The following is a 14,091-nucleotide window of genomic DNA, read 5'->3' on the forward strand; positions in this document are numbered from 1 at the left end:
TGTAGTAAAGAGAGAAACTTTTTTGAGGTTTATTAGCTTTTAAAATCTCCTTTACGATTGGCCTGAAACAGGTTGTGCTTGACCTCCTGGTCACTGGTGTGATGAGCGTTGTCAGACAGAGACAACGCTGCAGAAATGTTACTGGGCTGACTGTCCCAGGGGGCAAGGCCGGGGCTGTTGAGGTGCCAGCTTTTGGGACACGCCCATCTCCAGTCTGGGGAGAGTCTTAATGGTCAAACACAAACAAAAGAAACACTATGGAAAGGCCGAAGCCTGGGCCTCTCTCAGGAGAGCAGTGACCAGGGAGGGGGGGGGTTTCTGCTTTGGGAACAAGCTGAGAAGATGCACACAACCCTGTGCCGGCAGGATACACCTCAGCAAGGACCACAGAAACCTTCCCAGCAGAGGTCTGAGCTGTCCAGCAGCCGTTAGGGACCCTCCTGTGACCACGGCCACGCCCGTCTCTCTCCAGAGATGGCACTGTGGCCGTGACAAATATATGTGACAATCACAGTGGTTAAGATAGTGACATTGCCCAAGCTCTTGAACCCTCTGTGGTGACACAACCCCAGAGCCCAGGTTGCTGCCGGTTCCCCAGCACTGCAGGCCACAGGACGCCTAGGGCTGGGTGCCGGGGACGGGGCGCTGGCTATGACCACCAGAAGCTGACAGAGAAGCTCAAATCCAGGGCGCGCACATAGTGCCAGCACTTAGCCGGGATGAAGAGGACCTCTCCAGGACACAGCACGCAGGACAGGAATGGGGCCTCAGCAAACCTAGGGAACCGCTCCAAGTCAGGGTTCTCCACGTCAACCTGCAGAGGGCAGAGGGGTCACCTGTCCAGTCTCCATACGGACACGGGTGGGGTGGGAGGGAAGCCATGATGCCACACCAGGTCCTGCCTGCCCACCTGGCTCGTGTTGTGCAGAAGGTGCGTGCTGTGAGGGTATAAGGCGTCTGACTCGCGCGGGGAGTACAGCCGGATGTACTTCCTCCCGATCACCTGGGAAAACAGCGACCTTGTCGGTCAGTTAGTTGGTGGGCTGGTGGCCTCACTGCCCATGCCACCCCCCCACATGCTATTCCACATGCTGTGCACTGCGCCCCATTAGCCTATCACCACCACACACATTTGGGGTGCTCCCTCCAGACACAAGTCCATAAATTTGCTCCTGTAGCCAACAGCAATTAGCACTTCCCATGACCAGAGACCAGGCAGCCACCCTCAGAGGTGGTTTGTCATCACCCCTGTGACAGGCAAGGACATGGATTGCCCGGGTTCACAAAGCTGACAGGTGACAGAGCCGGTGTCCACTCGGGCAGTCTGCCTCTGTGGACTGGTCCGCTTGGCTGGAAGCTCACTCCCTGTTGTAAACCCTTTGCTTAGGAAAAGCCAGATGGGTTTACAAGGTGCTCCTCATCCGGGTCCCAGGAGAGCCCTGCAGTGGCCGAGCGGCCAGCCTCACTGTGAGATGGGTCTCAAGGCGGGCATCCCTCACTGCATCCCGTCCTGACACCCAGCCCGATTGGGAGGGGACGGTGCTCTGCAGTGACTCCAACCTGGACTAGGAAGTTCTGCTGGGGGTCCTGGTGAAGGGGCGACACAGTGCCTGGGGGCCCAAACCAGGCATTGATGGTGATGTCCTCGTCCTCCCCGTCGCCCAGGCAGCAGTAGTCGGGGACGCTGATGTCCTGCTTCAGCTCTGGGATCTGTGGGTGTCAGAGCAGACGTGGAAGGATGAGGCCAGGCCTGTGGGACATGCCAGCCCGGAAGTCAGCTGACAGACACTGTCCTCTCGTGTGACAATACAACTGTCCACGTGTAGGGGCACAGGAAGGTGAAAACAGATGGTTACCAAGGAAAAGTCGTAATTTCAGTTCCAGGTTTCCATGTCCTGTGCATTTTTTTTGTTTTGTTTTCTTTTTAAAAAACCTGATACTAGTGCTTTGTACTTAAAACATAAACCAGGTTTATGTTAAGGAGTTAATTATTTTTTTTATGTTGAAGAGTTAATTATTTTAAAACATCAAGTTAAGGGAAAAACAAAAAGAAAATGGGGTTGACTATCAAATCTGTGTGGGGAAGATTTCCCAAATTTACTAAATGGTGAAACAATGACAACTGACACATTTTAACTGTTAATGTAAAGACCAAATGACTAGGAAACCTACTTGAACCAACTGTGGTAAATGAGGATTAGTGTATAGAATACACACATTATAAGGATCCCAATACATAAAACGAACACAGTCAAAGCACCAAATCGAGGTAATCCAATGAAAATGAATTTGAACAAAGGAAGAGGTTCAGTCCCATGAGCAAAAGGAATCCAAATTAACTGTCATCATTTCCTGCTAATCAAACCAGCAAAGATTGGAAAGGTAAGACCCCAGTGGTGGGGAGGAGGTGGTGCCCTCTCGCAGGGCTGCTGGCGGGCCAAGTGGTAAAACCGTTAAGACAGCAAGCTGTGCTAGGGAAGTCTTCAGAAGTTTCACATTTGTGACTCAGTTGCAAGTGAACTTGTGCTGCACACGTGTGTGTGTGTGGGGGGAGAGGGGGCAGAGACCTCAGGGAGGCTATGATGTGGCCACTCAGGGCGGAGAAAGCAGGCACCAGCGGTGTCTGCTATCACCATGTTTGACCCTACCTCCCACACCCACACCCTCTTGTGGACAGAGCCGTCTCACATTGCTGCCTCGGGACGGACGACAAAGGACACCTATCGCCAAGGCGTGGATTCTTGGCTGCCTCCTTTTAAAAACTGCAGTGGTCACACAGCGTTTGTGTCCACAGCCAGTGATGCCTGAGGAGGTGCTGGGAGGTGCTGTGAGGGGCAGCCCACCTCTGGACATTTTCAGTCCAAGCTCAGCCCAGTTTATGCTCACAGCTAGATTGACCATGATGGCTTTACACCTGTGATCCTTTTAGGGACCAGACCTGTTTCTACTTTATTTCCCAAAGCTTAAGGGCCATCTGCCAGCCCAGGAGGCAGTCTTGGAGGTTCAGGGCCGGGCGGGGCTGCGGTGGTCACCCTGACAGAACCCAACTCCTGACCGATAGCCCTCAGGGCATCTGGATTCCTCCCAAGCCTCTGGGGGACAATCTCTGAACCCAGGGTAGTTTTAACTTTAAGAGATTTTGGGGGACCTCTGTGCTGCCTTACTTGGGTATTTCTACTCCTGGTCTGAAGGGGGACGTGCAGGCAGCCTGCATTGGCCATTTGTTCAGGAGCAGCTCCTGAGCTCAGGCTGCTGGAGCGGGAAGCACTGACCATGAGCCACAGCTGGAATGTTCTATAGGGGCCCCGGGCCCAGACTCCGCCCACATAGACAGAAACGCAGCCCTGGGCTGTGGGGTCCTCAGGCTGCCTCCAAGATCCCAAAAGTCCTCTGGGAACCTCAGTTCCCATGACCAGAGACCAGGATCAAGGATGCATCTCCCCTGGGATTACAGAAGACCTGCCCCTGGAGTGCTGAGAAGCTGACTGGCTTCCAATGACATCATCAGGATTTCTGAAATGTGACTGGTTGACTAGATGGTTATAACCAGAACCACTGGCCAACGACTCAAGAGACCCCAAGAGGAAATGCTCCCAAGATGTGACTGATAGTTGAGGGCAGGCCTAGTATGGTGGCAAAATCTACTAAAACATGGGATCCCTGGGAGGAGGGACAGTAAGAGATTTTGGGTGGGAGCCACTGGGCTTCAAGGGTCGAGGACCATCCTGGAAACCGGCCAGAGACCGGCCAGGAACCCCTCTGCCTTGTGTCCCCACGTGACGCCCCAAGCTGCTCAGACCTTCCAGAGGTGCTCTGAAGACCAAGGTGGCCATGAGGCAAATGTCTTCAAAATAATCGTGAACTTTGCCTTCCTTCTCCTAAACCAGCTTCCTCTAGTTCTAGAGAATTAGAAGATGACTGCTTTAGCACTGGAGCCAAGTTTACCAGTGGCTTCAAGGGTCCCCTGGGAGGATGTGCACCATGTGACTGAGGTCAGGGATCACATAGGAGGGGCCTGATCAATTAGAACCTCCCCTTCTTAGCCTGCTACCCTTGCCTGGCTCCCTGGGAACCCTCCCCCAATTCTGACCATACCTGGACTTCTGACTCCATCCCTGGTGGTCACCTCGATGCTTGTGACCTCCCCGTGCCCCAATGCCCAAGTTCTCAGGCCTGGTGGCCTTGCTTGCTCTCCACCTGCTCTCTAGCTGGATGCTGGCGATGCTCAATGCGCCGCCCTGCTCACTGCAGGGAGCAGACCAGTGGGTGGTGAACGAGACCCTTTGGGGTCACAGCCCAGGAAGAGGGCAGGGGAGGTGAGAGGGTGGAGGACAGAGGAGCGTGGTATCAGACTTACCTGGTCAAAGAGCTGGTGCTGGGCCAGGTACCCGATGTCCTTTGTCTAATCCACAGGAGAAAAAACAGTGGTTACACAGAAAGCCCGTTAGTGCTGACGACACCCTCCACGTGGTCCTGCCCCAGCCTGCGACAGCTACCCAGGAGCCCCTCCTGTAAGGCTCAGGTGGGGTGCAGTGGATGGACGCTGGGGTACCCCTCCCCAATGGAGTTGGGCTTTGGACAGTGTTGACGTAAGGAAGGTTCCTCCAGGATTTCCCGAGAACCTGTGTCTTGCCGTACTCCCTCCTCCACCCCCTTTCCGACAAACATCACTGGGAGTTTATAGAACGTCAGACCCTGTGCTAAGCACTGGGCATAGCCGGATGTGACATGACCGCGCCCCTCCCAGACGTCCTGCCGCAGAGGACACTAACCGCCGACGGTGACTGAGTGCTGCTGAGCACACGGTGCCGACAGCTTCATGTTTCACTCTCGCAAGGACCCTGTGAGGTCGGCGTTAGTAAGCTCTAACCCCAACCAACCCTAACCTATCACAAGTCAGAGCCCTGAGGACCCAAAAGGTTAAGTAAGTAGCCCAGCACACACAGCCAGAAAAGGCCAGTGTGCCTTAGTGCTTCTTCGCCTGAATCCAAAGCCAATTCTGCCCAGATCACAAACTGCCCCTGCTGAGGCCTCTCTCTGGGCAGCAGGCTTCTCCCCAGCAGAGGGCGCTGGCACAGGCTTGCCAGCAGGTTCACTGACAAGCAGAGGTGGACAATGCAGCACCGTGTGCCTCTCGTCCACGGCCCCCTCGTCCAGGCCTGCAGGTGATGGAGCTGAGCAGACAGGGGCAGGGGAGGAGTGCCCAGGAAGCAGGAAAGACGTCTGTGCACCCCGATGGAGGCTGGACGTTTAGGAGTGGCCCCTCAGTTCAGCCAAAATGCTGAGAAGACCAACGGAAGAAGTGGTTAGCCCCATGGTCACTGGCCTGAACACGTGACCAATCCCATCAGAGCTGTACCGTGTCTGTGCCAGCCGACTGCCTGGGGCACAGCCTGCAGGGGGCGTGGACGAGGTGCGAAGCTTTGTTGCTGCTGAAGTCTCACAGACGCGGGTCTGTGCACCTACTCCTTCCCAGCCAACAGACGATCCGGGTAGATAACCTGTAGCCTCTGCAAACATGGCCAGGACAGGAAACACCCCTGCCTGGACTGCTGAGTCTCTGACCTGACAGAGTGCTGCAGCTGCTGTGGGAACAGCCGAGAGCCACAGAAGGCTGAACGCAGTTATATGCAACCCACAATTCCACCATGAGTGTACACCCAGGACACGAAGACATGTCCACACAGAATCTCGTACAGGAATGTCCACAGCAGCACTGGTCACAATCGCCAGGAGTACACACATTCGGATGTCCGTCCACCAGTGAGTGAGCGGGTAAGCAAAATGCTGCACGCACACACGGCAGTGTCACTCGGCTGGGCACCTGCTCCAGCGTGGATGGACCTTGAGCACATGAAGCTCAGGGAGAAGCCAGACCAGGAGGCCACAGTGTGTGACTCTATTCATATGACCCGTCCAGAACAGGTACAGCACAGATGGGAAGCAGATCAATGGTTGCCTGGGGCTGGTGGCCGTGGGGAATCGGGGTGGCCAGTAATTAGTATGAGGTTTCTTCTGCAGTGATGAAAATGTGCAGAATGAGACAGTGGTGATGGGTGCACGATCTCAGAATCCACCCAAAACCACGGAAACACATGACAAAAAGGTTTTTGGAATGGGTCTGTCATGTCATGTCTGCCCACCTGCCTGCCCAGCAGCCTGCCCTCCTCACACTGGCCAGCCTGCTGACCGAAACACTGACCGTTCCAAAACCTTCCAGTGCGACGTATGGTTCTTTGCCCAAATGTAATGTGTTGTCCCCTGTGAGTGTTCAGAGAAAGGACTCAGGGACATACCTCACCCAGGATGTACTTGCCGATGAACTCACTGACCGTCATCAGTCTCTGGGACCATTCCTCATCTGTGTACCTGGAGCCGAGTTCCACGGGGACGGTGCGGCAGCCAGCGACTTCCTGGATGTATTCCACACTGTTAGGAAACACGTGTTGTCACTGTCACCACTACTGCTAACGCTCACTGGACCCTATGGTTAATGTGAGTCACACTGGTTCCCACTCATCACCAGGTGGTCACCTGCCCACCTGGCGCTGTGCAGCTTTGCAGGCAGTGACAAAGCTGCCAGTTGTCACTGGTGGCTCTATTTCCTGCTTGTCAAGAGCCATCCAACTGTGTCTTTGCATGCCTGTCACTAAGCTGAGTAAGTGGCCGACCATATAGTGGTGGTAAGGGGCCTGGGGTCTGGACTCTGGTGGCCTGGCACTGACCAGTGGGTCCTCGGGAAGTTGAGCCCTTGTTTCCCATTTGCAAAGTGGGGGTGATGACTGTGCCTGTCCTGTGGGAACCAGGGAGGATAAAGACAAAGACAACATGGCAGCACCCTTCTTGGCACTGGCATGCAGTCACACACAATGCACACTTGCTGGGACGACTCTTGTGGTCAGTGTCAATGGGAACCACCCCTCTACAAAACCACAACAATACAGGTTGACTCGGCAACCCTCCTTAGACACCGCACCGCCATAGCGCTGCGACCACTCTCTAGCTGCCCGGCCTGACCTCCCCAAGTGTGAGGACAAGGCTACCCAAGGGCCCGGAGGCCCACGGAGTGGGAGGCGGCTGTCTGTTACTCCCACTGGGAAGCCCTGGGACCCCAAGATTCCACAGAATCCCCGAGACCCTGCAAAGCTGCACAAGATACGCTGCTGGGCCACTGCTAGAGCCCTCCCAGGGATGGCAGTGACGTTTTTACATGTCACTGTGTTTACTTGGGGATGGTGAGACAAGCAGTGCAGGGAGCCATTGGGGACACTAAGATGGGAAGGTGAGCCCCGTGGCCCTCAGCAGCCACCCACCTCCACTTCTTCATGCACGGCCAATGGTCAGCCACACCTTCCAAGATCACAGGCCTCTCTGGGACCAAATGATGCTCCCTGAAATACTGCAGGGACGGGCAGTGAAGCCGGGAGATCGCTCTTTCTGACCTCATGTTTGGAACCAAAGCATGCTCTTTCCTGGCTTTCTGTTTAAAAACAAAATGAGAAAATGGCAACCACCGCAGACAGTCAGAAATAGGGGCATTTGCATCAGTGTTAGGCGAGCTGGGGTGTCGTCACTCCCATGATAGTTAGCATGGTTGTCATTACCGCGGCTACTACCACTGCTTGCTTCTCATGACAGCAAGATGCTTTTTCTTTACCAATTCACTTAAAATACTTGTTCAATTATAAAGCAATATGCTGCTGCATAGAAATTCCGCAAGAGAGGAAAACTTCCTCCCCCAAACCCGACCATCTAACAGAAGAGCATTCTTTGTCATGACCGTGTGTTCCTTTCGCACCTTTCCAGCATGCTGGCTCCAGAGTCCGAGCTCTCAGCCCCTCAGCTACCAGCACTGCCCAACACCAGCCACCCCACGGTCAACACCCTGGGCATGAAGCCACCTCCATGTGCCCTCGGGACAGCTTAGCATGGGAAAGGGCACAAGCACCTATCCCTTGATCTACATGTTTGCCCTTCCCTCAGTCAGGTCAACCAACACACCATGTCCTTAGCTCCAAGGCGTTATATAAAACCTCGACAGACAATTTCATAGCCAAAAATGGCTGCCTCACTCTTTTTGCACTTTTTTAAAATTAGGAGGTAACACATTTTCCAACACTTGATTTGACCTGTTTCCTCCTCGTGAACACACCTACCCAGAGCTATCGTGAGGCCTGCGTGTCAGCACTGAATTTGAGTCTCCTCAGGGACCCATGCTCAGCGTCTTAGGGTACCCTCTGGCACGCGTACTTAAATACCAGGAGGGATGCGTGCAAGAATCGAAAGGGGGGATTGACCAGCTGGCCAAGGGAAACTGCATAAGATGGGCTAGTTGGCTGCAGTGGTCACCCACACACTCCCCTTGGACTGTTGCGGGAACCACAAAGCTTCCACCCTTCCTCTCTCCTGAAGGGCACTGCTGCTGCAGAAACTGGAAGAAAAAAAAATAGAGAAAATTCCTAGATGGAGCTGCTCCATTTCCAAACCAAGGGAATATGCTGTTTTTAGCCAGAGAGGTCAGCAGGCCGAGGCCTCACCCCAGGGAGAGCTCACTCGTCACCTCTAGGAAGATAGGACTGTGGGGTAGTGTGAGGTGTGGTCGCTGACAAACCCACCTTTACGCTGGGCTGCTCCTGAGCTGGGCCTGGGCCGGGCCTTTTTCCAGAGAGGTGCTTCTGTAGGATGGCAGCGACTTTAATGAGGATGTCCTCAAGGATGGCTGCCCCCATCAGTAGCCCCATGTCACAGACGTTCAGGGCTGCGGCCACAGTGGTAGCGTCCCCAGGCGCCTCACACAGACACAGGACTTGGAGAAGGCAGCCAAAGGCGTAAACCCGACGCCAGTCTTTGTCCACGTCCTGCCAGGCCCCGGTGTTGAGCTTCTCCCAGGAGTAGTCACGGATGGCCTCGCTTGCCTCCAGACACTCGCTCAGCCTGCCCCCATAGAAGAGGGCGGCGGCTTGCTGCAGCAGCGTCACCGCACTCCTCTCCACTCTCTCACTGAAATCCAGCTTCATTTCTTCTTTAGTGCGGGGCAGGAGTGCCCTCAGGGCCTCCCGGAGAGGGACTGTTCCTACCGGTTCAGTCTGATGAGTGCTGGTGGAGGAGGAGACAAGTTACAGGAAAACAGTATGTCGTGCGCCTGAATACACACAGCTGTGTATTTTCATAAAATAAAACGGAGGCGGGGGAAGCTAGATCTGTGATGACATCCAGTGGCCAAAATGTCAGCCATTGAGATTTAAATTTATACATACATATAATTTATACATATACATATACATACATACATATATATATATATATATATAGGGAGAGAGAGAGAGAGAGAGAGCACACATAGCCTTGGCCCCTGTAGGTTCCCACAGCTTCCTGTACTTGTCCTTTGGAACACACACCTCACCATGATGGTTCTTCAACAGTGGTCTTCTCTGCTAGGCATAAACTCTGTGAGAGCAGGGCCCCCATCGGTCTGGGGTCACCACTGTATCTTTAGGGCTGGCACAATACCAGGCAAGCAGTGGGATAAGCATTTGTTCAGAGAGGAACATGTGTGGTCCTTGTCTGGAATGCCTCCAACGTCCCTCTCTGGCAAACTCCTATCCAACCTTTAAGGCCCACCTTAAATGATCCTCTATGTGGAGCCTACCACAAACATAGGCTTACGTGTCTGTCTCCAATACCAGGGCAAGAACATGTCTCATTTCTCTCCATTTCCCTAGAGCCTGTTACACGCAGTCTGGGTCATAGTAGGCACTTAATTAGATTATTAAACGAATAAGAACTAAAGTTCTCAGGAAGAAACCTAGAATTACGTAACAACTATTCAGAAGGGAAAACACCATACTTGGTGCCATTGATGGCATTAATCTGGGCATTACATATGGATGGCAGGTCAGCCCTTAGGCAGAAGTATTAACTTCCCTGGTGGTCTGATTATGTCAGTAATTTTGTACCCAGAGCGGTCCATTGTTTTGAATGGAAATTTGTTGTTTTATATTGTAGGCCTGTAATTCTTAGGAATTACTCACTTGAATCACTCCAAACAAGAGTCTAGTAGGCATCCCAGGTATGATAAAGTTTGAAACACAAAATCATAAATTATAATAAATAATTATAAAAAATAATATAATTTTATTCAATAATGTAATCAAATAAAAAACACTGCAATTTGTCATCGGCCGGCATTCTCATCGGCGATCACATGAGGACACTGCAGGATCGCAGGGAGCAATAAGGGACTTCTCTGGGACACTGCAGTGTAATCGGAGTGTGGCTTGCGGTTACCGCTTTCTGACAGTGAAAATTAACCTAACCCCGAGCCACACTCGGGGTTACCGCTTCTGGCACTGAAAATTAACCCCAAGCCACACTCGGGGTTACCGTCAGGGTAGTTAAGTTCTGCTCACAGTTATGATTATAGATAGCACTTAATGACTGGACAAGTCAAGCAGGTTATTCCAGGCAAATTGAGACCTACGGTCTACCTGGTTATAGGCCATATGCGAAAGTCTGAGTGGCCTTAGCACTCACTGTCAGGTTAGATATTAGCCTTAAAAGGCCTGTTACTGGTCCCAGAAGGCTTTTTTTAAAGGTGGTGAGGGTGCAGATGTCAGGTATAGAAACAGCCCTGTGGTCTTATCTCCCGGCGTTGTGCAAGGACCTTCCAGGGTGCCGCGCAACAGCTTTCAGGGGAAGGTCCGGTTCTGCATAAAGCAGCTTTTCTCAGCGGCCGTGTCTCAACCGCTCACAGGAAAGTCTGTTTGTTGGGCCGTCTTGCAGAGGGGGTCAGACACAGGCAGGATGAGCTGCCCTCTGGGTGCCTTGTCTTGGCTTCCAGGGCAGCCTACTGCAAACTTCATCAAAGCCTTCTTACCGGTCCCTTGAGACACAAAGGGGCCAAGTCCGGGGTGTACCTTCAGCCCAGAGGGCTTCAGGTCCTGACTTCACAAACTCAGCTTCCAGGCAGAGACGCACGGGAGGCGGCCTTGGGGTGGGGTTAGTGAAAGCCCGAGTGGGCTCCTTCTGGGTCGGAGGAAGCCTTTTCTGGGAGGCCAGCCGTCACCCCAGAATTCTCTTCTCTCTGAAGAGCTAAAGCACCTCCCAGAGTGGTGTTCACGACGCTGGCTAGGCAACACGACTTTCTCGGAGGGTGTGGGCTGGGCCGCATCACACAGCCCGGGGGCCCGCGGGGCGCCAGGATGGCCTGGAACAGCCCTGTTCCAGGAGCCGCTGGTCAGGGGACGCCTTCCACGCCGGCTTTCCGGGGCAGGCTGCCCAGGTCGTTTTGCAAGTTGTTCGGCTTTATGACGACGCTGCCTCGCAGACGCCGCGGAAACGAGACCCCCGTGAAGCCTTCCAGAAGGCTGAACCCACCGGCACGGGCCCCGGCCGATGCGGCCTCCACACCCCGCCCTCCCGGCCTCCGGCGTGGCGGTGACCCGAGCGCGCCGACCTACCTCTGCTGCATCCTGCGGGGCACAGCGCGTGCGGACGGTCAGCGGTCACTCCTGCCGAGCGTGCAAGTCCCGAGCTCGGGCTCCCTCCGGGCGGCAGTGCCCACGCCGCTCTCCACGCCGAGGCCTCACACCCCCTCCCTCCACGGCGCCTCCCCGCGGGCTTCATTGCTGGCCGCCCACATCCGGAACCCGACGGCTCAAGCGTTTGCTGTCGGCCTAACTCCAGGCTGATGACAGCCCTGGACCGACAGCCAGCAGCCACCCGCCGGTCCCGTGACGCGAGAAACAAAAAGGCCGCACAAGAACACTCGGGCGGCACTAACGCGACACCCAGAACTGCGCAGGCGCGCAACAGCCTTGGCGGCACGCATGCGCAAAACGAAATCGGACCTAAATCCACTACGCATGCGCAAGCGTTGTACCCTGGCAGCGCAGTCAAGTTGGAGCGCGGCGAACCGGCCTTCTCAGAGCGCATGCGCTGGCTCTGTCCGGTCGCTCCGCTTTTTCGGGCCTCCAGGGCCTTCGCGAGAGGCCGTCGTTTCTGGCTTCGCGTCTTACCACGACGCCTGCGCAGTCCTCCCCTCTGCGTCTAAGACCTGAGTAGAGCCTGCGCTCTCGTGTTGCTCAAACTAACTGTATTCAGATTTCCTTGATTTTAACATAATGTCCTTTTTCTGCCCTAGGATTCCACCCAGAAAGACATATAGTTGTCACTTGTCCTGAGAACCCCTTGGCTGTTTCTCAGACGTCCCTGGTTACTGATGACATTGACAGTTGTGAGGAGTGCGAGTGAGGCATTTTGTAGAATGCCTCTAAATTGGGATTTTGCTGATGTTTTCCTCATTAGGCTGGGGTCGTGGGTTTGAGGTGAGAAGACCCAGAGGTGACGTGCTCTCATCAGATCATATTAAGGGTACAGTCCACCAGCGTGACTGTTCACTGTTGCTGTTAATATTGATCACGTGGCGGGTGTGGTTGGCAGGGCTCTCCACTGTGACATCACTCCCTCTTTCTTTACGCTGTGTTTTCTGGAAGGAAACCATGCACACTTGGAATGAGGAGTTATGCTCCCTCCCTGAGGGCAGGGCAGCCACAGAATTACTTGCGTTCCACATGAGACATTTGCCTATTTTCGCGTTTGTTTATTTATGTAATCATTGATTTATATCAGTGTTTACTCATGGTTGTTTTATACTTTGGCTTCTAATCCAGTGGCATGTTACAATATTTTATTGATTGAATTGTTCCTGCTGTGGGAGCTCTTTCAGTTTGGCTCTGCTTCCCCCCCCCCCCCCCCGTGCGTGTGTGTGTGTGTGTGTGTGTGTGTGTGTGTGTGTGTGTGTGTGTGTGTGTTTCCCCAGTCTGGAATCCGCTGCTTCTCCAAGGAGCCCTGGTCCCTGTTATTAGAGGACAGTATTCAAGACCCAGACCTGGCACCAGGTGGGCTTCTTGCAACTGGCTTGTATCTCAGAAGTCATGGGTTTCACTTCCTCTGCAACCTCAGGCCCACTCGGAACCAAGGGGAGAGAACACGGGCTCCTGTACCTCGTGGTAGAGGTCTGTCATGGTCACATTGTGAGCGCTTATGAGATGGGACATTGGTGTCATCATCTTTGCCAAACAGCAACAGTATCACTGTCACATGAGTGACACTGTTGTGCACCAAGGTCCTATGTCACTTAAATGTCCTTCCTCCCTGTCAGAGAAGCTCCATAGTTTGGTTTTTCTTGACGATGATTTCAGTTGATTCAGGGACAGACATCAGTGACATTGAGTCACATTGTGACAATCATTGCCTCCCGAGTTCTCACCTTGTCCTTTTGTTGGAGTCCAGAATACAGTCTCAGTTTGGTGCACAGACGTCTTTACTACTTTATAACATTTGATAATTTCTTGTTTAATGCTCTGGCTCAAAGCTTTCTTACAACACGGCCTTGTGGGTCTAATTTAATCATATCATCTCACTGTTTATCGGAGTGCATGCGCATCCCCACATTTCCCATGCCCTTTGCCGTTAGGCTGGGCCAAGTGACTGCAGGAAGCCAGCCCACATCGCACAGGCAGCATTCGTCATGTTAAACCTTTGGACTCCGGGATCCACTGTTACTGCTGCATTGCCTGACCTTTCTTGACTAATACGCCTTTTAAGTAGGGCCAGTGACATTGGATTTTTCATTTACATAATGGTACAAAATTTACCCCCCAAAAGTGAGCTGGTTCAAAGAAAAACAGGTGAATAATTTCCTAGGTCATGCTCAGACATGGTGAAAATCCTCAGGGCAGGGACTCAAGTGATGACCATTTGGGGAAATTACTGCCACTGTGTCCTCATCTTGTTCTCTGCACGGGGTCTCTGGCCTGTGTTGGGATTGGCCAGAACATAAATTTCTGTGAATTCCCACTTTTTCCCATGGTTTAAACAACAGTCACCAAAGTCTCTTCATTAAAGCTTATTACTCAGAGATTACCTGGAAAGATCTGAGTTTTCTACTTGATTTTAGAGCCGAATGGCTTGCCTTTGCTGTAGTGTTCCCCACTGCAGGATTCAAGGGTGTGAGAGAGCTTTCAGGTCCTTCTGTTCATGGGCTGCTACTTGAAGGCAGAAGCAAAGATTTTGTGACTCACAGTGAGG

General features: G+C 53.2%; 1 protein-coding gene across 1 annotated transcript; it reads right to left on the minus strand.

Moving 5' to 3' along the window:
• KDM8 (lysine demethylase 8) lies at positions 1 to 11,806 on the minus strand. Its single transcript, XM_019649894.1, has 8 exons — positions 11,460 to 11,806; positions 8,616 to 9,096; positions 7,314 to 7,480; positions 6,297 to 6,429; positions 4,358 to 4,402; positions 1,561 to 1,710; positions 911 to 1,003; positions 1 to 814 (listed from the first exon to the last, which is right to left on the minus strand). The coding sequence occupies exons 1-8, from the start codon at positions 11,468 to 11,470 to the stop codon at positions 650 to 652; spliced, it is 1,245 nt and encodes a 414-aa protein (XP_019505439.1). The 5' UTR covers positions 11,471 to 11,806; the 3' UTR covers positions 1 to 649.
• Between the last annotated feature and the right edge of the window lie 2,285 nt (positions 11,807 to 14,091).

The sequence above is a fragment of the Hipposideros armiger genome, unplaced genomic scaffold (genome assembly GCF_001890085.2).
Source record: "Hipposideros armiger isolate ML-2016 unplaced genomic scaffold, ASM189008v1 scaffold_135, whole genome shotgun sequence".
In the NCBI taxonomy this organism is placed as follows: domain Eukaryota; kingdom Metazoa; phylum Chordata; class Mammalia; order Chiroptera; family Hipposideridae; genus Hipposideros; species Hipposideros armiger.

Bases quoted from the DNA above. Each gene is read 5' to 3' on its own strand.
- KDM8 (XM_019649894.1), bottom strand. The intron at 7,481-8,615 runs GTGGGTTTGTCA...GTTTTTAAACAG, and splicing joins AGGAGCAGCCCAGCGTAAAG to AAAGCCAGGAAAGAGCATGC. The intron at 4,403-6,296 runs GTATGTCCCTGA...CCTGTGGATTAG, and splicing joins GCAAGTACATCCTGGGTGAG to ACAAAGGACATCGGGTACCT.